Raw genomic sequence first — 25,152 nt, forward strand, 5'->3', positions numbered from 1 at the left:
GGATCACGGACGCCATCAGTCTCTCATACTCGGCAAGTGGGATGTCCGTTCCTGGGGAGGTTAAGGCTCACTCAACAAGAGCAGTGGCAACTTCCTGGGCGGAGAAGGCCGGAGCTTCCATAGACCAGATATGTAGAGCTGCTACCTGGTCTTCACCATCCACATTCTATAGGCACTATAGATTGGACCTAATCTCCTCTTCAGACCTTACTTTCGGTAAAAGGGTTCTGGAGGCGGTGGTCCCTCCCTGAATGTACTATCTATGCAATTCTCTCCGTGGTGCCGTCATGGGCGATCAGAGAAAAATATAGTTCTTACCGATAACCGTATTTCTCTGAGCCCATGACGGCACCCGTACATTCCCTCCCTTCACTTATGGGTGCGCACATCAAATTAGTGCCATAGTCTATTTATAGTCTTTAAACACGCGGTATCTCGTTATGATAAACAGTTAAAATTTACAAATGTTTTAGTAGTCTCCCATCGTTCTCTATGTAAAACAACTGATGCAGGAGAGTGGTACCGCCTTTTTATCCGTAGGTTTCCTGTCCTTGGTGGGCGGATCCCCTCTCTCCGTGGTGCCGTCATGGGCTCAGAGAAATACCGTTATCGGTAAGAACTATATTTTTCATATCTTCTCTCCAGCAAACGCTGCTGGAGAGAAGATCAGAATGGCAGCTTCAGCACCACGTTGGGGGGACAGCGCTTATCTCTAACGCTGTCTCCTGCACGCTCCGTGTGGTACCCAGTCAGCACATGAGCTCACGGACACGGATAACTCCGGTACCGATTTTTCCGGTACCGGAATTATCTGGATGTGTGAGACTGGCCTCAGAGATGATTTTCTAAGAATCGGACTGAAGTATAAACACTACTAAATGCGTCACCATACATGATGATAAATATATTTCAATTATTTATCTGGGACATCCTACATTTGTATCTAATAGCCTAGCCTCGACTACCAGTGATCAGGTCAGTCCTGCGGTGGTGTATTTTAGGCTTACAATACAGTATTCTGTTAACTACCAGTAAAAACATTGAAAATTAAGGGGTTCTCGGAGTATAGAAAATTGAAACGATTAAAGGAAATGTCATTAGAAAAAAATGTAATAACTGTCTGTAATTTATTTTTTATTTTACTAGCTAATATGGCACCATTAATTCCACAATCTAGATTCCCTATCAGTATGTCAGAGTACCCAAAGGAAAACCACTCAAACACGGGGAGAACATACAAACTCCTTGCCAACGTTGTCCTTGGTGGGATTTGAACCGAGGATCCTAGTGCTGCAAGACTGCAGTGCTAACCACTGTATCACCGTGCTGCCCATATATAGGAATTCACACTTGTTATGTCTAGGGAGGTAATTACTATAGAATTAAATTTCTGGCAACACATTCAGAAAGACAGGGTTGGCAACAGTGTAAGTAGCCACTTCTTACTTATGCACTCCCTGGTATCTCCAGTATTGGATCAGAAAGAAAGGATGGACAGCAGTGTGTACAGCATCTTCTTTTCCCTGGATTCCTCAATATTAGATCAGATACAGGGTCTATACCAGTGTCCGCAGCCTCCTCTTGCCTCAGCATTCATGGTATCTCTAGTGTTAGATCAGATAGACAGGGTGGACAACAGCGTGAGGAGCCTATTCTTGCCTTCCCAACCCTAGTATATCATATATTAGATCAGAAAGATAGGGTGGACAGCAGTGTGAGCAGCCTCTACTTACCTCAGCACCTCTGGTATCACCAGTATTAGATCAGAAACAGATGGTGGACAGCAGTGTGAGCAGCCTCTACTTGCCTAAGCACCTCTGTAATCTCCAGTATTAGCTCAGAAACAGATGGTGGACAGCAGTGTGAGCAGCCTCTTCTTACCACGGCACCTCTGTAATCTCCAGTATTAGATCAGAAACAGATGGTGGACAGCAGTGTGAGCAGCCTCTTCTTACCTCGGCACCTCTGGTATCACCAGTATTAGATCAGATGGATCTAATGGACAGCAGTGTGAGCAGCCTCTTCTTACCTCAGCACCTCTGGTATCACCAGTATTAGATCAGAAACAGATTGTGGACAGCAGTGTGATCAGCCTCTTCTTACCTCAGCACCTCTGTAATCTCCAGTGTTAGATCAGAAACAGATGGTGGACAGCAGTGTGAGCAGCCTCTTCTTACCTCAGCACCTCTGGTATCACCAGTATTAGATCAGAAACAGATGGTGGACAGCAGTGTGATCAGCCTCTTCTTACCTCAGCACCTCTGTAATCTCCAGTGTTAGATCAGAAACAGATGGTGGACAGCAGTGTGAGCAGCCTCTTCTTACCTCAGCACCTCTGTAATCTCCAGTGTTAGATCAGAAACAGATGGTGGACAGCAGTGTGAGCAGCCTCTTCTTACCTCGGCACCTCTGGTATCACCAGTATTAGATCAGATCGATCTAATGGACAGCAGTGTAAGCAGCCTCTTCTTGCCTCAGGACCCCCTGGTATCTTCATTTAATAGATCTATAAGGTGGACAGCAGAGTGAGCAGCATCTTCTTACGTCAGCACCTCTGGTTTCTCCAGTATTAGATCAGATAAAGAGTGGACAGCAGTGTGTGGCCTTTTCTTACCTCAGCACTCCTGGTATCTCCACAGTAAAAAATTAGAATACTCACTAGGAGCATGTGTTCTACAAATGAAGGGCGGGCGAGAAGCTTCCTACCTGACATGCTTAGACACCGGTCCTTTTATATTGTAGGACAGGTCTCTGTCAATGTTATAGTATGGCAGCCATTTTAATGATCTACAGTGATTTGTTCCCTAAACAAAACAAGTGTGATCTGTTATTTATAGTGACAATTACTTTTTATCTATTTTCATAGAACCCATTTAAGACTTAAATGGATTTTCAGAGTTCTATGTTAACGTTTGGTAATATTTTATTGAACTGGATGTAGGAAAATACAATATTTTAAATACGTTTATTGTCGCTTGCATCCATTGAGTTGTCCCATTGACCATGGCAGCCTGCCTTGACGTAATGTTGTGGATACTACAAAATTTCCAGGCTGTGGTTGCCACGATAATGTGAAACTTAAGGAGTTTTCCGGTCCAAATCAATAAGTGTGCAGTCACTCTGTGTAACTATACATGATATATCTATATAGTTCATACATGCTCCCGGCCAGTGGGCGTGGACCCGTCACTAGAAGGGGCGTGGCCTAAATCCATACAAGTGTATAGAGCGAGGCAGCGCCCACTAGACAGGCCCTGAGTATGTATAACGCATACTTACCCTCCAGTCCCAGCTCCGAAACGGGCGAATCCACACAGTGCGTGCACAGGAGAGATTCAAAAGTCTAAAGACATACAGAGTTACTGCAGACTAATCGATTTGGAACGGACAACCCCTTTAAATGGATGTGATGTGACTATCTGAAAGACTGGCAACGAATGAAGGAGAAGGCTTGAAGACTATGGGAATAGGAATGGATTGTAGTAACTATCATCATAAGTTATCATTAAAGGGATTGCCTGGTCTAGATTACTTCCAACTAGAGTCAAGTTTTAGCAAATGATTGTTTGTCTAAGAGCGAACTCTCCTAACTTTCCATATGCAGTAACGCTCTGCTCAGCCCAGTATACTTGTGTTTTCTATGAGAGAGCCTCTGCCAGCCTCCTCTGGCAGCTACTTATTGTCATGCCAACAAAACGATCTGTCTCTTCCTTGACATGTTAGGGGAGAATAGGAAGACCCCAATACACATTAGACTGTTGACCGATATCAGCAGATGCTGCCAACTGTAGTATAATGTATACAGGGGCCTTAGGGTATGTGCACACGTATTCTTGAGGTCTGCGGATTTTTCCGCAGCGGATTTGTGAAATCCGCAGGTAAAAGGCACTGTGTTTTACCTGAGGATTTCCTGAGGAAATACCGCGGATTTACCACGGTTTTAGTGCGGATTCCACTGCGGCTTTACACCTGCGGTTTTCTATTATGGAGCAGGTGTAACATGCTGCGGAATGTAAACCGCTGTGTTTCCGCGTGTTTTTTTCCGCAGCATGGGCACAGCGTTTTCGGTTTCTCATAGGTTTACATTATACTGTAAACACATGGGAAACTGCTGCTGACACACTGCGGATCCGCAGCAAAATCCGCAGCGTGTGCACATAGCCTTAGGCTACTTTCACACTAGCGTCGTACGACGCACGTCGCAATGCGTCGTTTTGGAGAAAAAAACGCATCCTGCAAAGTTGTCTGCAGGATGCGTTTTTTCCCCATAGACTAACATTAGCGACGCATTGACACACGTCGCAACCGTCGTGTGATGGTTGCGTCGTGTTGTGGCGGACCGTCGGAACAAAAAAAACGTTGCTTGCAACTTTTTTTGTGCGTCGTGTCCGCCATTTCCGACCGCACATGCGCAGCCAGAACTCCACCCACTCCTCCCCGCAACTCACAATGGGGCAGCGGATGTGTTGTAAAACTGCATCCGCTGCCCCCGTTGTGCTGCGTTGTCACAGGATGCGTCGGTACGTCGGCCCGATGCACTGCGACGGGCCGACGCTAGTGTGAAAGTAGCCTTAAAGTGGTTTTTCCCACAAACAAGATCAATAGATCTTGGAATAATAATAATTTCCACAATTGGATGTATTTAAATAAAATGTTCCTGTGCTGAGATCTTATACATGTGCCTCTGCTGTGTACTGTGTAATGGCCGTGTCTGACCGTACAGAACATGGTCTGATCTTACCACAGCTCCTGGGCAGGGGAGGAAGCAAGAGAGTATACAGACAGGACAACAGGGGATCACAGCTGATTTTTTTTTTTTTTTTTTAATCACATATTTTTATTGATCAATGAGGATAATAGGGATCACAGCTGATTCTTTCTTTGAGGTAAAACAAGTTTTAAACAGGCAGTGAAATGTTTTATCTCACAAAAAGAATTATCTGTGGTGTGCTGTAATGTCTGTATATTCTTTTGTGCCCCCATCCCCCACCCAGGAGCTGTGCTATGATCAGACCATGTCCCTGTACAGTCAGACACATACATTACACAGTACACAGCAGGGGCACAGTTATAAGATTATCTCAGCACAGGGACATTTTATTTAAAAACATCTAATTGTGGAAATTATTATTATTCCAAGCTCTATTAATTAAAATCAACTTTGTGGTGAAACTCCTTTTGTCGTAAAGAGGTTTTGTAAAATGTCTGCTTTTTCCCTATTCTGAGAACGCTCTTCTTTTATAGGGAAGTATCACTGCCCTGTGCTGTTCTCGGTGTTTACCAATAACTCCCACATCGTGGCTATTAGCCAGACAGGAAATGTCTTCTCATATGAAGTAAGTGAAAACCCTCTTACTATGCATTGCCGTTAATGTACAACTACTGACATGTACACTGTCCTGTTGGCACAGAGGAATATTAGGATATAGTGTACGGGCTCGTAAAGGTCTGCTTCATACAGTTAGCTTTAATGGACCTGTCCATGTTCAACCCTTGTCATAAAATGAACTCTGTAATTTCCCCACCCAGGCTGTTGAACAATTAAATATTAAACCGAAGAGTTACAAAGACCTACTAACTGATGAACCTTTCACCCGCCAAGACATTATAACTCTACAGGTAGGAACTTGCATCATCCAGTTCTGTGGGGCTGTAAAAAAGTATTTGCTGCAAGTAAAAAAAGATAAAAGAGTGATAAAGTAAATCGCAGGGAAAAATGAGGGCTGCTATATGGATATATGCTATATGGATATGCATTGTGGACAGTACTGCTCCATACTATGGGCTGTATCCCTCATACATGGCAGATCATGGTCCATTATTTGGCATCTATGGAATATGCTGTAGCACTTTAATTGATAATCTGCCTAAAACCACTGTCATATGCATATACAATGATGTATATGGCTTCATTAACCCCTGCATGACGTTCTATTTAGTGATGATCGTTCATGCTTGGATAAAGCGTTATCTGAGCATACTCTTGTGCAAACAGAGTGATTTCGGCGTGCTCGAAAAATGTGTTTGAGTTCCCGTGGCTGTTAGAAAGCCATAACACATGCAGGGATTTGCTGTTTGTTAGGCAATTCCTGCATGTGAACATGACAATACAAAATACTTTTATTTAGTTTTATTTTTGAACTGGTTAATGGGGGTTTAATTTTTTCTGTATTTTAAAGCATTTTTTTATTTGTATGTTATTTTTTTTTTTAGTTCTCCTATGGACCTTTTAATCATTTGGTCACTTATACTATATACTGTAATGCGGCAGTATGTGGCTAAATAGACGTTCTACTATGACGCCCAGCATCCTTTGACGCTTGGTTTTATAGGAGGACTAGTGTGGAAGCCACGGGGCCTTCAGCAGTTCGCGGCTGCCATGGTGTCCTGTTGAAACCCCACACTTGATCCACGGGAAAATGCGTACAAGCACGCTTGCACCCCAGCGATTTAAATGCCCCAGTCAGTGATTGGAGCTAGCTCTGGTTGCTGCTTGGTGGTGTTACAGGCAGATCATGGCTGTAACACAGCTATGGTGCAGACTCCATACATCGCTTGCACCCATGTGACATCAATTAATATCAGCCATGTTTGTCTAAAGCCTACATTTCCTGCCTTGTGCTGGACAGAAGTAATTGACTTCACATTGGAATTACTGACTTTTGTGATATCCTTTTAAAACCTCCATAATATTTTGGTAGCGGCATAAGGAGTCGTAAATCTTTGTGCATTAAAAATATAATTACCAGATCTTTGTGACATAAAACATTATATTCATTTCTTAGTCCTACTTAGCTGTCGATTACAAACTGTAAAATGACGTGGGAGCACAACAAAGAGCTTTGCTGATTGTATTAAAATCCCTCCATATTGCATTTCTCATTTTACTGTAGCATTATTAACTTTTATTGCTCTGTAAGATCAACGATGCAGCGAGACTCATAAACTGATCATGTCATCTGGTGAGTTTCTAGACTGGAACTCCAGTGATCCAGTGACAGACGATAATTAACCAATTTGTTAACTGCACCTTTTAGGAAGGGATAAAGGGTCTTGTCAGTCAACAACACATCCCCTCATGTAAACTGGCGATGTGGTGCCGACATCAATGGGAACTATATGGAAGTCACTGTTTCCTTCCGATAATTGCAGCATGTAAATGTATAGTAGGCCTGCACTGATCTGCTTGCCGTAGGGCAATTTGTTGTTCATTCTGGGCAGCTCATCTGACCCTTACTCAGTGACAAGACCTTAATTGGAACTTTGATACTTCTCTGCGTGATTTTACATGGATGGAGTTAACGGCGGTCTTTCAGACAAAATGATTGTCCATACGAAGTTCAGCACATTATAGAGGACATAGACCTACTAAAACTATTCCTTTTGGGCACCGACTTGTCAATACAGAGGGGGGTATGTTGGAGCCAGACGTTCCCAATTCATCAAGAGGCACGACCCTAACACATATCTTACTCCAGTCAGAGACTGGAGTAAGATTGGTGGTGTAAGGGGGTATGCCACAGCTCGTTGTCAATTTGACGAGCTGGCCGAAACTGGCGTTGAAACATCAAAAGTGGCAACGTTTTTAAGTAACTCAACAGTGTACAAAAATGTATTGGCTCTTCAAAGCGTAATCACTTTGATGAATCTGAGCCTTAGTATTTAATCTGTTATCCAGATATAATGATGAGGTGCTCAGCGCATCCTTGGCGTGGGTGAGTTACGGTATACGGTGCACTCACCTACATGTTATACCAGTAGACGTTACTGGAGTCAGTGCTGTCCATTAAGAAAGCGTGGGAGTGGGGGCAGTGCTACATGCATAACATCTAGGTGGGTAGATGCACTGAACCACCTGGCCAGAAGCTGAGAACTACGCTGTTAAAAGATTTAAAGGGCTTAGTGATTGAGTTAAAGAATAGAAAAGTGAATTTGATTTGATGTTAAATTGTTTTGATGATTGAATTTGTGTTTGTCTGTAATAGTCATTTTATCGCTGTAGTTTGATCCATCTTCGAAGCTTTTAAGAAATAGAAGTGAAGATAAAGGAAACTATCATTTGATAAGATAGACCTAACATCACTGTGCTGCGGGGTTTACCAAGATGTCAGACATGAGCAGTGACTATAGAAGCTAAGTTTGTGATTGTAAATCATGGCACGCCTTCACTTTTTTTTTCTTTTAAGAGATGAGCTCAAATATGTGTAATGCGTTCCTTCTGCTAAGTTATTTGGTTCAAGTAGCTATAGGGGATAGGTTATAAATTGTATACACTGAAGCCCAAATCATTGTAAATGTTGTACTATACAACAGCAGCAGGCTTATACTGGGGACTATCCTGAGCAGACCATGGATGGCATGTTAGTTTGACAATATCCGTAGTTCTTATATTCAGCACTGAGTGATCTCTGGTTTATTTTTGCAAATTTCTCCTGTAATCCTCCATGTGATATCGGTGTCTGACCAGACTAAACGGTAATTCTGATGATTTTGCTGAAAGCAGCAACACTAAGAAGATGGTAATTCGACTGTAATAAGTTGTGTCCTTCTCAGGGTAAAACTTGTAAACCTGCCCAGTTAGTTGTTTCATGAGCTTGATAAAAGTCTACTACTAGAAATCTCTTTAGATAAATTGGGAACCTTGCATCTGTTTCCTTTCCTGTCTTTATATTCACAATTAAATTGCCTAAAATATTTTGCACTACAATACGGAGTTCATATTTTTTTTGTTCACCAGGATCCTTCAAAGCTAGAAAAATTTAATGTCTCAGATTTCTATCACGTCAAGAACAACCTGAAAGTTGTAGACCCCGGTGAGTTTGGTTATTTACTACATTTGTATGGATTGGTATACAGTGTTACAACCCGGTTTTAATATAACCAGGCAAATGGAGATAACAGTGAATTAGAGGGTCCAACGGCTGCATCTACCAACAGTTATAACGAGGGTCCACAAACCCCTTTCTGGATCGTCGTTTTCTGTCCTTCATCATAACGATGGATGGAATTAATGTGGCTTGTGCTCTGGAGCCATAGCAGGGATTTGGATGTACTCATCCAATTTAATGCCTTTGGGTGCAGGATAATGTTTACACAGGACTATGTGCTCCCAAGAATGATGACTGTAAGCAAGCTAAAACCTCGTGACCCGATTTCCTAGTAAAGCATGTTCCAAATTTTCGGTCAGTTAAATGCACCCTTACACTGTTTATCTGCAATGAACGCTGATCTGTTAAACCACACACGTGTTACGTGCACTAATTTGGCACAGCAGCCCACCACCCTCGGTGCCATCAGGATGTCCACCCAGCTTCTTCTGCCTTTAGTGAAGCATACATAGCAGTTCATTACAATGTAGCCGGAGCCAATTTGCTACTCTGTTCATATGACGATATTGAAATTAATAATTTAGATGAGGAAAAAGCTCGTCAGGACCCATCCTACTACCTGAAAAATGCCAACATGGAAACCCGGGAGACACTTAGTGAACTATACAAGGAATTCAAAGGAGATGAAATGCTGGCAGCCACCATGAAAGGTCCAGAGAAAAAGGCTACAGACAAACTAAACGCGGTGAGAGCCAATTGCCATATGTTCTACATTGGGTCATGTTTACTAGAACACAGTAATGATTGTGTCTCTCTTATACAGGCTCATTACTCTACCGGTGCTGTGAGCGCATCTTTTACCTCCACTGCGATGACTCCGGAGACCACCCACGAGGCGGGTACGTCACCACCAATCCTTGTCGTCCATGCCGCTCTGTTTCCCTTTTCCTTCCAGTATCTAACAGCATTTCTCTTCTACTATATAATTGTCTAAGGGTCACTTCCGTCTGTCTGTCTTTCTGTCTGTCTGTCACGGATATTCATTGGTCGCGGCCTCTGTCTGTCATGGAAATCCAAGTTGCTGATTGGTTGCGGCAAAACAGCCACGACCAATCAGCGACAGGCATAGTCCGGTGGCAAAATGGCCGCGCCTTCCTCCCCGCAGTCAGTGCCCGCTCCATAATCCCCTCCAGTCAGCGCTCACACAGAGTTAATGACAGCGCTAATGGACCGCGTTATGCCGCGGTGTAACGCACTCCGTTAATGCTGCTATTAACCCTATGTGACCAACTTTTTACTATTGATGCTGCCTATGCGACGTTCCGGTGACGTTCGCAACGTTCCGTTGACCGCTCCATGCATTGCGATCTTGCGAGATGATGACGTAGCGGTCTCACGAGACCGCTACGTCATCATCTCGCGAGACCGCAATGCACTCTTGAGACCGGAGCGTGCGAGGAGCATCGGTAACCGCTTCGCCATGATCCGGGGACCAACAGAAGGTGAGTAGAGTATATAACTATTTTTTATTTTAATTTTTTTTTTTTTTTTAACAGGGATATGATGCCCACATTGCTATATGCTACGTGGGCTGTGCAATGTACTGCGTGGGCTGTGCAATGTACTGCGTGGGCTGTGCAATGTACTGCGTGGGCTGTGCAATGTACTGCGTGGGCTGTGCAATGTACTGCGTGGGCTGTGCAATGTACTGCGTGGCCCGTGTTATACACTACGTGCGTCTTCATAAATAAACTACATACATATTCTAGAGTACCCGATGTGTTCGAATCGGGCCACCATCTAGTGTAGAATAAAACCCTACATCATCACATTACTATTATATATTATTTATTTCTATGCTGTGCTGTGGTTTGTTTTTTTTCCCTATTGTTGTGGTCTAAAGACTTTCGTTCAGTTCCTGGTAATTGATCAGTTTTTGCTTTTTCTCCACAACATAAAGCTGTCATTGCAGAAGATACCGTCCGCTATCAGTATGTAAAAAAGAAGGGTTACGTCCGACTCCACACCAACAAGGGTGACCTTAACCTGGAGCTTTATTGTGACAAGGTACGTGAGGGGTAAATGCATGTATAGGGTATACGGGGTGATTTTATTTAAAGGGACCAGGACATGGGGATCCGGGCGCTGTATTTATTAATCACTTGGTATGATTCATGGCGTGGGCGGATGTGTCTAGTCTGAGATAGCTATCAATATGCCGCTCTTCACGTTTCACATTTTTATGACTGACGTGGTGTTTGCTGAAATGTTATGGAAAATGCTACATAATTAAAAACCTGACGCGGAGTCTTGGAGGCTCGACAGCCGAATCATAACTGAATGCTTCTTTACCTTTAACTCTGCCTAATATAAGACCCGGTGGCTACCATAGCAACACCTTATCGGCTTCTAGAATTTTTTTCTTTTCTGTTACTGTGGCAACAGGGATACGGGTGTGTCCAACAAGTTACTAACTGAGGGGGTGGTGGCGGAGAAACCTAAAGTGTTAAATATTTAAAGAAGTTGTGACCCATTTTGTGTGACCTGAAAAGCACAGGGATATAATCTGTCATAGTTCATATTAAACCAGGAAGGAATAACCTAGGGGAGAAAAGTCGTGACATCTGTATGTCATTGCAAAGAAAAAGCACCTAAGGCAAAGGTTACATTCTGAGATTTATGATTTTTTTTCGGGGAAAGGACGAAGGGGTGGCGTCTTTGGTAGGGTAAGAAAAATGGCACTTATGCAAAATGTTACTTGGAGACACCGGACCTGATTACATTTGGTGTAATTAATTTTCAGTAGTTCTCGGCAGGACTCGAAATTGCTCCAAAGTTTAATTCTGTAATAGAGAGCCGGACGGGCGTATGCTAGAGGTGACAGAGCCAGAGCGCTCTTCTGTAAAGCGAAGTTCCCACCATGACTATTTGATGCGTTCTTTTTCTTTGCCCATTGTCGTGGCTTACAGTCCTAGCAAGGTGGATGAGTTCCAGAAATCTCACGGTCAGTATGCGGGTTTTTCAGGCTGAAGAAACTGACTTGCGGTGCATCTTTGAAATTCACAACATGTCAATTCCTCTTGCATTATGTATCCTTTAGTTCCCCATAGACTTGCAAGATGAGATGCAAAAAAAATCCACATATAAAAACGAATGTGTTCGACACGCGTGCCTCGGATGTGACCGTAAAGAGGGGTCCACTTCCCACCCACTTGTCCACTTACCTATTGCAATAGGTCAGCAATGAGTTTGGAGCAGCCCACAGACAGTCCCCACATCCATGCCACACTTTACGCTGCCACCCCCTTCTATTTTTCAAGGAGAGCAAGATGCCTGCACTGGGTACTCGTGCACACCCAGCTTTCACAAGCTCCTGAAAAGTTCACTACTTGCGTACACAACCTGTTTTTTCTGCTTGGATCGTTGGAGCAAAGAGGGACAAACTTGCTACGTTATTTATTTTTTTTAATTTGTTTGTTAAACCACTAAACAAAATGTACACATTCGTATACAACCAAAATAATTCATGTGCATCGGTCAAAGCAGTTATGAGAAAACAGCAAATTTGTACATTAAACTTCTGTACAATTTTAATTTCACAAGTCCCATATATTGCTCTATGGACGATAGACTAATACGTTATTATTTTTATTTTACAAAAGAAGTACAGTGTTAAAAAAAAAAAAAAAAAAAAGTTACAAATATGGAATAATAAAGGGACATACGGTACATACAGGCAAAAGCAGTATAAATTAAAAGGTAGAAAATACAGGTACACCTTACAAATTTGATGTGTGAGAGCTTCTGACGGAGGAGAACTCCAGTATCTGCAGGACATCTACATGTTGCTTCTCCTGAGTTTGACATGGATATTCCTCAGATGACATGTTATAAAGGTCTCGCCAGATCCCTTACTCCCCCACCCCCCTCAGCTGAGGTAAGATGGGGGCAGCTTATTAGATTAGCTTCAAATCCAGTTTTAGCCCTCATTTCTGCTGTAGATCATATTTTTGCCAGAAACCTAGAGAAACAATATGGCCGTCATCTTACCAATCATCCTTTCCATCCTTTGAGCATTTTAAACACTCAAGGCATAAATTATATATCTATAATTCAAGGAGATATTGCGCTTCTACCAGCTACCAGAAATGTTGAAATTATACCCACAGACACAAATATGCTCCCTGATCATGGATATATCCATGGATTCTACAAAACTAAAATTATAATACAAAAAACCATAAAATCTTGTTTTCTCCTTCGCCACATTGGGGGACACAGAACTATGGGTGTATGCTGCTGTCGCTAGGAGGCTGACACTAAGTTGAGACAAAAAAGTTAGCTCCTCCCCTGCAGTATACTCCCTCTTGCTGGCTTCCAGAGACCCAGTTCAAGCTTAGTGTCTGTAGGAGGCACACAGGATCTGCTATTCAGGCCAGAATTTCTCTTATTTTTTGATTTTTTTTTTTTACTATTTAATTTTTTACCCGGATGAAGGGGCGACGGGACCTTTCAAGGCTCCGATCTCCCCGAGCCAACAACAGGGGAGCACGGGGAGTGTCGCCTCTCCGAATCCTCTCCTGCGACGTGGGATGCTACTGTCTGGGCTGTTTTTAAGGGCACAACCTGTACGGACGAGCACATGGAGTGTCACCTCCACGTATCCTCTTCTGCAGCCAGGCCTATTGCCGGACATTTTGCCCTGCCCACCAGGTTATACCCTTGGATGCTCAGAGGCACCCTCCATCGTGGCGTCCGAGCAGCCTCCACTGCATCACCACTGAAAAAGGCGGATGATGGAAGGAGGCGGACGGTTCCTCTCCACCCCCCTTTTAAGGGGATTGTGGATGGAGGCTCCCCCAACCCTGCACCGTCCTAACTACCCCGGGCACAGCTCTGACCTGCTGCATCTGCAGTCCCCTTCATATCGGGGTAAGTGTCACCCGGGAGGGGTCGTTTTCCGGCAGTCATAGGAGGGCTCCATAGCGGTAGGGACTCCACAGGGCTCCGCGGCTTCTTTCCCTGCGGTCCGCGGGTGCGCGCCGGCAGAAGCCATAAATTTAGTCCCCGGCTTCAGCCTAGTGCGGGCCGCATCCCGATAGGCCCCGCCTACCGCTCGCATCACTCTTGCGGCTCCAGACCTGGCGCTTCTTGCTCCTTGCGAGACTACTTCCCAGCTCTCGGCAGCCATCTTCCCCCACTGCACAGCAGCTGCGGCTGCCTTCTGCACGTGTCAGCACTCCTGGATGCCGATCTTCCTCTACTCAGCGCCACCTCATCAGATTGCGGGACACAGGACCTGGGTAAGGAGACTGCACTAGGTGCTTCCCTGCAGTTTTACCCCACATCGCGTCCACTAGCAGTGTTTTTACTTATATCGGGGTACATCATGTCGCAGTCAAGGGCTAAAAAGACTACAAAGGTACATACCACCTTTTTCACTGCCTGTACCACCTGCCAGGCTCCTCTCCCTCGGCCTCAAAGCTCTCCTCTCTGCTCAGCCTGTGATGCCCAATGTGCTCAGGAGCCCTCCGCCGCTACCGACCCCAGTGTATCTAACCCCCCCGAGTGGGCCGCGTCACTGTCACAATCCATGGCTTCGTTGGCCAAAGCGATTGAATCCCTTCGTGACCCCTCTGGGGAGATGGGTACTCGTCTACATGTGTTAAGAGACCCTTCCCTTACAGAAGAATCATTGGCCAGCGGGGCCGCTCTCACCTGAAGGAGGTATGGACATCCAGAAAAACGGATCCACACTACCTCTCCTGAGCATTCATGCCATTCAGCCTCTGGTAGCTCCACTTCTCGCTCACCCTCTCCAGGGGCTCGCAGCGAGCATGATTCCGAAATATGAGTCTGAGGCATCCTCATTGAAGCCATCAATCGCACGCTAAAGGTTGACGATGACCCTAATTCGGCTCCGGATCATGCGGTATCTTTTAAAAGAACCAAGCGATCCCATAGGGTGTTCGCCTCTCATCCGGATTTAGTCCGGCAACACAGGGAGCGACCGGATAAGCGCTTTACGGGGAAAAAAGGCCCTGGAAACGAAGTATCCCTTTTCCGCAGAACTTGTCAAAGATTGGACAGAACCTCCACTAGTGGATCCTCTGGTGTCGCGTTTGGCTACCAAAACGCTTTTATCCGTACCTGATGGAGCTTCGATTCAAAATCACACAGAACGTCAAATAGATTCCCTGGCTCGCTCAGTATAAGAAGCCTCAGGTTCCTCTCTATCCCCTTCCTTCACTGCGGCATGGGTTGCGAAACCAATGGTTTTCTGGGCAGATGCCCTTGCATAATCCATTCAGGACCAGGCTCTTCCGTCTGAGGCGGCGGATCTCGCCAAGCAAATTGCTATGGCTGGAGACTATGCGATGTATGCGTCTTTAGATGCAGCAAACTGTGCTGCAATTGCTGCCTCAAACGCCATCACCATTAGGAGAGCACTATGGCTTGGAGAGTGGTGCGCAGATTCCTCTTCTAAAAAGTCTTTGTTTTATCTGCCTTTTCAGAGCGGACGTCTGTTTGGAGAAAAATTAGACCAGCTTATTTACGATGCTACAGGAGGGAAAAGCAAATTCCTCCAGCAGCACAGGCCTAAGACGGCTTTTCAGCATCAGCAACATTTTCGCTTTCGGCCCTTTTGCAGTAGCCCATTCTGGTCCACCTCCACAAGCCTCGTCCAGATCAGAATGATCTCCACGTACAGAGAGAGACCCTCGGCCCTCATACAGGCCGAATCAGTCCTGGCGAGGTAAGCCTTGGCAACCCAGAACCAGGGGATCCAGGCCCTCCAGATTTCCTTCACAATGACTTTGGGAGTTTTCCGGTCGACACCACCAAAGTAGGCGGATGCCTGCTTCTCTTTAACTTGTTTGGCTTTCCGTCATCCACGACGAATGGGTCAGACACCTGGTGTCTTCTGGTTACAAAATAGAATTCTCCGCCTCCCCTCCGGCACGGTTTTTCCCCTCTCGTCTCCCAAGTTCAGGAGCTCAGTCTTGCGCACTTCACTGCGCCATTGAATCTCTCCTCCGAAACGGGGTCATTGTTCCAGTTCCAGAACACGAGAGATTCAGAGGTTTTTACTCAAACCTCTTCGTCGTTCCAAAAATGGATGGGACGGTGCGCCCTATTTTGGATCTAAAGCTCCTAAACAAGTATGTAAAAGTCAGGCACTTCAGGATGGAATCCCTCCGGTCGGTGATCTCCTCAATGGAGAGAGGAGAGTTTCTAGCATCAATAGACATCAAAGATGCTTATCTCCATATCCCAGTCTTCCCGCCACATCAAAGGTTTCTGCGTTTTGCCATACAGGAGGACTATTTTCAATTCACGGCCTTACCCTTCGGCCTTGCCACCGCGCCCAGGGTATTCACAAAGGTCATAGCGGCGGTCATGGTCATTCTTCACTCCCGAGGAGTGGTCGTGTTGCCATACTTCGACGACCTCCTGATCAAAGGTCCGTCCTATCATGCCTGCGACGCATGCGTCCGCATTACCTTGGATACTCTTTCACCCCTGGGCTGGCTGATTAACTTGGACAAGTCCTCCCCCGTTCCAGCCCAACGGATCTCCTTCCTAGGCATGATCCTGGACACGTCCAAGGGGCTGGTCCTGCTTCCTCAGTCCAAGGCCTAAGCGCTCCAGCAGGGAACCCGGACGCTGTGTCGTCCCTTTCCTCATTCCATACGGTTTGCGATGAGGATCCTGGGGAAAATGGTGGCCGCAATGGAAGCGGTTCCCTTCACCCAACTGCATCTCCGCCCCTTACAACAGGCTCTGCTAGACAATTGGAACAGGAGTCCCTTATCCCTCTATCGGCCATGTCCTCTGTCCCCGCGGATCAGACAAGCGCTCAAATGGTGGACTTAGGAATCATCTCTCAGCCAGGGGAGGTATTTTCTCCCAAATCACTGGCAGTAGGTTGGGGAGCGGTATTTCGCCACCACACTGCCCAGGGGCGTTGGACGATTCGGGAGTCGAGACTTCCGATAAACATCTTAGAGATTCGAGCGATCAGGTTTGCCCTGAGACATTTCCCTTTCCACCTTGCAGGTCACCCTTTTCACATTCAATCAGACATTGTCACAGCGGTGGCCTACATAAACCATTGGGGGTACCCGCAGCAGGGCGGCAATGCGGGAGGTCTCCCACATTCTCCGTTGGGCCGAGAACAGCCGCTCCACCATTTCTGCAGTGCACATTCCAGGTGTCGAAAACTGGGCGGCGGATTTTCTCAACCGTCAGGGTCTCTCCTCGGGGGAGTGGGAACTCCATCCGGAGGTCTTCCAGCAGATTTGCCTTCACTGGGGGACTCCGGACGTGGATTTGATGGCATCCAGACTGAATGCAAAAGTTCCCAATTTCATAGCACGTTCTAGGATCCCCAGGCCATCGGGGTGGACGCACTGATATCCCCATGGCATCGGTTCCACCTCCCGTACGTGTTTCCTCTGCTTCCCTTACTACCGAAGGTTATCCAGAAAATCAAGATGGAGGAGGTTCCTTTGATCCTAGTCGCCCCAGATTGGCCATGTCGCGCGTGGTACGTGGAGCTCATTCAACTCGTCTCCGACGTTCCCTGGCGGCTGCCAGATCGCCCAGATCTGCTTCGCCAAGGGCCGATCTACCACCAGAGGTCAGGGGTTCTACGTTTAATGGCTTGGCGGCTGAAACATGGATCCTAATTCAAGCTGATTTCTCCCAGCAAGTCAGTCACCATGATAAGCGCCCGCAAGACATCTTCCGCTCGCATCTATCACCGCACTTGGAAAGCCTTCTTCTCATGGTGCAGGCTCCGTGGACGTTCTCCTTTCATTTTTTTTTTTTCAATTTCCTCCATTCTGGAATTTCTCCAGTTCGTCTTGGATTCCGGTCTGGCGCTCAGTTCCCTCAAGGGTTAGATCTTGGCAATATCCGTGTTGTTCCAATGTAAGATTGCTGCTAACTTGCAAGTCAGGACTTTTGTTCAGGGGGTCTCCCACATAGTCCCCTCCCCCCCCTCCCCCCCCCCCCCTATAAAATGCCGTTAGAGACCTGGGATCTCAATTTGGTCCTGAGTGCTCTTCAGGAGTCCCCTTTTGAACCTCTGCAAGATGTCTCACTGACTGTTCTCTCCTGGAAGGTCGCCTTCCTTGTGGCAGTAACCTCTATCAGGCGAGTCTCAGAGTTGGCCGCCCTGTCCTGCCGGGCGCCCTTCCTTTCCTTCCATTAGGACAAAGTGGTCCTACGTCCATCTCCGTCTTTTCTTCCCGAAGTGGTTTCATCCTTCCACCTTAATGAAGATATCGTCATTCCCTCCTTCTGTCCACAGCCAAGACATAGGATCGAAAAGGCCCTTCACACCTAGGACGTGGTAAGGGCTCTCAGGAGGTACATTTCTAGGACTGCTCTCTTCTGCAAATCGGACTCCCTCTTTGTGCTCCCTGAGGGTCACAGAAGGGGTTTAGCCGTTTCTAAAGCCACGATAGCCAGATGGATCTGATCTGCTATTCAAGAATCTTATCGGGTCAGGGGCAGACCTATCCCGGCGGGGATTAGGGCACACTCGACTCGGTCGGTGGGTGCTTCCTGGGCCATTCCGTACCAGGCATCAGCAGAGCAGGTTTGCAAGGCCGCAACGTGGTCCAGCCTGCATACTTTCTCGAAGCACTACAGTGTCCACACTCAATCATCTGCAGATGCAGCCCTTGGCAGACATATTCTGCAAGTGGCTGTTGTGCACTTATAGACAGTTGGTACACGGAGTTATTTGGTTATATTGTTCCCCACCCAGGGACTGCTTTGGGACATCCATGGTTCTGTGTCCCCCAATGTGGCGAAGGAAAAATGGTGATTTTTGTGTACTCACCGTAAAATCCTTTCCTCCGAGCCACTCATTGGGGGGCACAGCACCCACCCTTGTAGCCTTATGGCTCGTTTTTTCTTTTTTATGGTTTTTGGCCTACTTTGACATGTTATACTCTAATATTATATTATATGTTTGTTAATGAGCTCCTGCTTTTACACTGAACTGGGTCTCTGGAAGCCAGCATGAGGGTGTATACTGCAGGGGAGGAGCTAACTTTTTTGTCTCAACTTAGTGTCAAGCATCCTAGCGACAGCAGCATAACACCCATGGTTCTGTGTCCCCCAGTGAGTGGCTCGGAGAAAAGGATTTTACGGTAAGTACACAAAAATCTCTATTTACATTGTCCTCTATGCAGTGCACAGAGAGCGGTTGCACAAGGTGAAAGCATTGAAGCCCATGTGTTTAACGTCAATTTGCCAGTGGAGACAGCTACCTATTAATTACCATATATACTCGAGTATAAGCCGAGATTTTCAGTACATTTTTTTAGGCTGAAAGTCCCCCTCTCGGCTTATATTCGAGTCATTGTCGGAGGGGGAGCTGCGGCTGTCACATACTCACCTGCTCCTGGTGCGATCTCTGCATGTCTGTTGGTCTCCAGGCAGCTCTTCCTGTGTTCAGCGGTCACATGGTACCGCTCATTAAAGTAATGAATACGGACGCATATTCATTACTTTAATGAGCGGTACGTGACCGCTGAACATAAGAAGGTGCCGGCTCTTGGAGACCATCTAACAGTGAGAAGCTGCCGGGGATTGCGCCGGGAGCAAGTGAGTATAACGGGGAGGGGGAGTATTGCGCGATATTCACCTGACCTCTTTTCACCGCCGGGCGCCGCTCTGTCTTCCGCTTCCTCTGCCTGTGACTGTTCAGGTCAGAGGGCGCGATGACGTGTTTAGTGCACGCCCTCTGCCTGAACAGTCAGAGCCGGAAGATAGAGCTGCGAGCAGCGGTGGAACAGGGAAGGTGAATATTGCAAGTGCCGGGGGCCTGAGCGACGAGAGGTGAGTATGTGATTTTTTTTTTTTAATTTTAATCGCAGCATATGGGGCATAATCTATTGAGCATTTTATGGGGCATAATCTATGGAGCATCTTAGGCCTCTTTCACATTTCCGTCGGTACGGGGCTATCGCAAACCGTCGGCCCGACGTACCAACGGACGTTGTGCAAATAGTGCACAACGTGGGCAGCGGATGCAGTTTTCAGACGCATCCGCTGCCCATTATGAGTTCCGGGGAGGAGGGGGCAAAGTTCCGGCCGCACATGCACGGTCGGAAATGGCGGTTCCGCCGGACGAAAAAACGTTACATTGAACGTTTTTTTGTCACGACGGGCCGCAAAATCACATCGCATCCGTTGCACGACATACGTCACAATGCGTCGCTAATGCAAATCTATGGAGAAAAAAAACGCATCCTGCGGGCAACTTTGCAGGATGCGTTTTTTTCTCCAAAACGACACATTGCGACGTTGGCCAAACGACTGTAGTGTGAAAGGGGCCTTATGGGGCATAATCTATGGAGCATCTTATTGAGCATAATCTATGGAGCATTTTATGTGGCCATCATCCTTTATACTGCATTGTATGGGGCATAATCTATGGGGCATCTTATGGGGCCATAATCATCATTTATACAGCATTATATTGGGCAAATATTTCTATGGAGCATCTTATGGGGCCATTATTAACCTTTGTGCAGCATTATATGGGGCATATTTTAATATGGAGTATCTTATGGGGCCCATCATGAACTGTATGGAGCATTATATATGGGGCTCCAGATTCAATATGGATATTCAAAAACACTTAACCTACTGATGTCTCAATTAATTTTACTTTTATTGGTATCTTTATTTTTGAAATTTACCAGTACCTGCTGAATTTCCCACCCTAGGCTTATACTCGAGTCATTAAGTTTTCCCAGTTTTTTGTGGCAAAATTAGGGGTCTCTGCTTATACTCGGGTCAGCTTATTCTCGAGTATAAACGGTACTCTGTATACACACTGTCTGCACCACCCATGGAATTCAAACAGGTTATCTGATGGAGGCAGACAGTGACCAGTGCCCCTCATGCCTTGGATCTGTATAACTCCGCTTATGCCACAAAGCAATGAAACACAAGTAGAATAAATTAGCTAATTGGTGCAGAAAATATGCAGTTCTCATCATGGGAACTTGGCCTAAGGAAGTAGCATGTCTTGAAGCCATTGGTGTGAGGTTTGCCGCTTGCGTCTATCTCACGGACGGTGTCTCTGAATCAGCCATTTTAGATGCTGTCCAGGTAATGCACGGACATCTCGAGTCCACCACAGTGGGAGCTCCTCAGAGCTGTTCTTTGTCCTGGCACGTAGCGACACTACCCCCAATATGTGCCACTTTCTACTTGTATACCCCAAAAGGAAATTTGTACTGGGTTAGACTCCTCAAGATTCATTGATACAAGTAATTTGAAGATGTTCTTGCTTGTCTTCCTACATGACCCAGACAATAGATAATTTGAGTGCTGAGTTAAGTACAATAAATGTATGCAGTGTTGAGATTTATTATTCCCATATGTATTTTCTCTTAGACACCAAAGACATGTGAAAATTTTATTAAACTCTGCAAGAACAATTACTACGATGGGACAATCTTCCACCGCTCTATTCGGAACTTTGTCGTATGTATCTGTCCAGTATAATCCTAATAATTTCTATGTATGAACTCTTCTAAGTGGGGAGGTTTAAAAATTGAGACCCCCTCTTATTGGGCATTTTCAAAGTGGCACGAGGATATTTTATAAACGTGCATTTTTTTTCTGTATATTTACAGATACAAGGAGGAGACCCTACAGGGACAGGCACAGGTATAAAGCCATCCATGTGTGGATAGACATACGATTTCTCTCCAATCCCCCACCCTTTATTCTAGAACCATATCATGCATTTATATTTTTGTTCTGTATCTTAAAAGGAGGTGAATCCTGCTGGGGAAAACCTTTCAGAGATGAGATTAAGCCAAACTTAAGTCACACGGGTCGAGGAGTTCTTAGCATGGCAAATACTGGCCCCAACACCAATAAGTCCCAGTTGTAAGAGATTCTTTTACTTGTGGGTCTCGATCAACATTTTCCGTGTGATGACCGGTGCCGTTCATTTATCGTTTATATGATTTCTTTATCCTACAGCTTCATAACTTTCCGCTCCTGTACCTATCTGGATAAAAAGCACACAGTGTTTGGACGGTAAGTGCATCGGGTTATTCTAGGCCCAAAAATGTTTTACTCCTTCAACTGTTTGGATCATGGATTTTTACTACTTTTTCATTTTAGTGTTGTTGGAGGATTTGATACCCTGACCGCTATGGAAAAAGTGGACACTGACTCAAAGACTGACCGGCCAAAGGTGATGTTTTCTACATAAACAAGGACTCATTTCCAATAATATAGAAAACATTTGCATAGGGATGCTTTTGTGTTTTTTTTTAAATGCCAAACATTCTTTGAGTACAAGCTGCTTGTTTATTAGAGATTGCGTTGTTGACTAGGCACCTAGAGTAGAAATAATATGATTTCAGTGTGTAAGTGTCACCTTGAAATAACAGTGGCTATCAGAAACCACTATACTTAGAAGTCATTAAAGAATCGTCATATCTTTGTCACGAAAATTAGTCATTCCGTTCTGGATGGATTGTGCTCCACTAATTACAAATGTTGCCCCATTCAGGAGGACATCCGAATAGAAAGTACTGTGGTTTTTGTGGACCCATATGAGGAGGCGGATACACAGGTAAGCGTCATCATTCCTCTTGCCTTATATTAGTGCTGAACGTATAAGTACAGCCACAAGTGCTGCTAATAATTTATATAAATCTGGAAGCCAATGAGTGGAGATGCCAGTGTACGTAGTGATCAAGGAGACTGAGGTGTATGTATCTGGACTATTTGTCCTTGTTGTCACTCCTTTCACCACTTGCAGAACTATTGCACCTGAAATACCGGTTCATCTCGTCACAGACAAGCCTCCCAATATCATGAGTAAAGTCTGGCATTTGTCAATAAACTTGTCTGGACTCTGATATTCTGCCATTGTTATCAATCCCTTTACAGTGATTCCACATTCTTCTTATGTTGTAGGCAATCTTTAGAATAATTTTGTCCTTGCACAATTCTATGACCTGGACAAGTTGCTTATAATCATTTGTGTTCTAGAGAGATGCAATCTGATCTGCGAATACTCAGCTTTCCTTGAGTGCCCTTTTACATAGGGTGATAATTGTCCAGACAATCATAATAATCATTGCCCAGTCTACACATGTCCCGAAATAGAATGGCAAATGATTACTCGCTGAATTAATGATTGATATTTATTGTTAGTACATGCCCACATCTAAAAGGGGCATCTGCCTTTCATTTCAACTGGAAACTAAATTGGGGAAGAGGACAATGCTCATACGAATGGTCACTCGTCTGAAATCCCCCATGGTCCTAGAAATGCACGTAAACAAATGCCGATTGACTTGCTATATTGTCGATGGGCACTTGTTGTTAGTTCTTTTACACTCGCAGATAAATTGCTATCGTGGAAGATGCACTATGGAAGGCTTGCGTTGTGTTAAATATGTCTTCCATGCTTTTTAGGTCGCTTTAGAGAGGGAGAAGGCTCTGAAAGAGGAAGAAGAACAAAAAATGAAAGAACGGCCAGTGGTGCCAAAAAAAGAGCAAACACAAGAGCCAAAAACCTACAGAACAGGCGTGGGAAAGTATATTAATATGACTGCAGCGTAAGTATCCTAAAATAAGAAAAATGTGCGCCATTGGGGTTATTGGAACTTTTAAATTTAGCGGGAACTATTGTTAGTCATTGTGGTAGCTTGTGCTCTGTAGACGGTTTCAGTGGTTAGCAAGTATCTGCTTTCCTGAACGATAACATCTCATTGCTGGGATTATCAGCTGCTTAAGAACCATCACAACGCTTTTTTTTATTTTTGTATTTTCATGATTTTTTTTTTTTCTTTTTTTGCAAGAAAGAGTTTCTTAGGGTAAACCCCCAAGGAGCTCTTTCTACCCCAAACAGCTGCTTATACCACATCATCTGCAGTCACATGAAGATACGCTGCTGCACCTGGACAGTGTAACACTTATTTCTCCAGATACAAGCCCCGGACATGGCTGGCACAGCATTTTTTGATTTACTACTTATAAACTAACTTTGTTTTTTATTTTTTTTAGAATACTGCCAAATATATATTTGGTTTGATGTCTGCATTTCAATACCAAAAAGCACCAAAAGACACACAAAATGTATCTCTTCCTATCAAAAAACTGATATTTAAATTCCATATATAGAACATAAAGCTTGATAAAGAGCATGGATATTAACAAAACATATCGCTTCAAAGGTTGCATAATACAATAGAATTGATCTTACACAATTTCTAATAAAACCTGTATGGTCAACCAAGCATGCGCTTTTCTATCATGGGATCGCCTGCTGCTGAATTTCAGTGCATTTTCCTGGGAATTTAGGGTTCTCGCGTGAAAATCAAGATTTTTTTCGTACACACATTATATTGTTTGCGATGTTCACCTAATATCTAATGTGAGAGGTATGTACTGGAAATGCTGCTGCAAATAATCCATGGTTTGGTTTTAATCCTCAGGAAACGTTCTGCTGAAGGCGACGATAGCGGCGCCTCTACTAGCAAAAAAGAGAGAGTGACTCGTGGCTTTGGAGATTTCAGCTCTTGGTAGAGACCTCAGGGTAGTGCCACCTTGAACTCCAGACCACGTCGTCCATCTTGGATTTCTATGACATTTTTGGACAATTGTTCTCTGTAACATCACAAGCTATATTTTCTTTCTATAGCTGATATTTATTCCATGGATTTTATTGCATTATGGACCCGTTTCCTTTTTGGCCAAGAAAATATTGATGAGGCGAGAACAGATGTATCTGAGGCGCACAACCCATTAGTAGGCAGGATTTGTGATTTATTGTTATTTTAAAATTTTCTGCCATAGATCTGAAGTTATTGTAAAGCGTCACCTTATATTACTGAAGCCTCCTGAGTATCTCTGTGAAGATGTTCTGCCAAATTGGTCTTTTCCTCAGGGTTTCCACATCACTGAGAAGACTGAATGCTTAGTGTGTGGTTTTTTTTTTTGTTGTTTTCTTTTTTTTTGGACCGTTTTATCCTTTATTTCTGTACATAAAGTATATTTTCTTGAACTGTTTCTGTACAAAGTTTTTGGTCCGGTGCATTGCTCCCAAAGTACTTCAAGTGACTTTCATTTTGTAAACGTTGGATGTATAGTTGTTGCATAAATAAATGAGATTGGAGGTCCCCAAACAACTCCATAGTGGCAGCAAATTAGGCAAGTGTCCTCAGGGTGTTACTAAAATCTGGAAGTGTCCTTCGTGTGTTAGATCACCCGAACACCTCCACTGTGCTGTTGATTGACATGACTAGGAGTGTGCACCATC

The 25,152-nt window shown here is 44.8% G+C and overlaps 1 protein-coding gene across 1 annotated transcript in view; it reads left to right on the forward strand.

Annotated features, from left to right (window-relative positions):
* The window catches only part of PPIL2 (peptidylprolyl isomerase like 2), an 85,574-nt gene extending 60,673 nt beyond the window's left edge, over positions 1-24,901 (forward strand). Inside the window, exons 7-20 of the mRNA XM_069756580.1 lie at positions 5,245-5,336; positions 5,530-5,619; positions 8,738-8,813; positions 9,413-9,573; positions 9,652-9,727; positions 10,789-10,895; positions 21,258-21,347; positions 21,500-21,533; positions 21,641-21,758; positions 21,855-21,911; positions 21,999-22,071; positions 22,393-22,455; positions 23,307-23,449; positions 24,329-24,901. Of these exons, the coding sequence (XP_069612681.1) occupies positions 5,245-5,336; positions 5,530-5,619; positions 8,738-8,813; positions 9,413-9,573; positions 9,652-9,727; positions 10,789-10,895; positions 21,258-21,347; positions 21,500-21,533; positions 21,641-21,758; positions 21,855-21,911; positions 21,999-22,071; positions 22,393-22,455; positions 23,307-23,449; positions 24,329-24,419 (1,271 nt within the window). The 3' untranslated portion in view covers positions 24,420-24,901. The remainder of the gene's footprint in view (positions 1-5,244; positions 5,337-5,529; positions 5,620-8,737; positions 8,814-9,412; positions 9,574-9,651; positions 9,728-10,788; positions 10,896-21,257; positions 21,348-21,499; positions 21,534-21,640; positions 21,759-21,854; positions 21,912-21,998; positions 22,072-22,392; positions 22,456-23,306; positions 23,450-24,328) is intronic.
* Positions 24,902-25,152: the final 251 nt, after the last annotated feature.

Source organism: Ranitomeya imitator, chromosome 1, assembly GCF_032444005.1.
Source record: "Ranitomeya imitator isolate aRanImi1 chromosome 1, aRanImi1.pri, whole genome shotgun sequence".
Classification (NCBI taxonomy): Eukaryota; Metazoa; Chordata; class Amphibia; order Anura; family Dendrobatidae; genus Ranitomeya; species Ranitomeya imitator.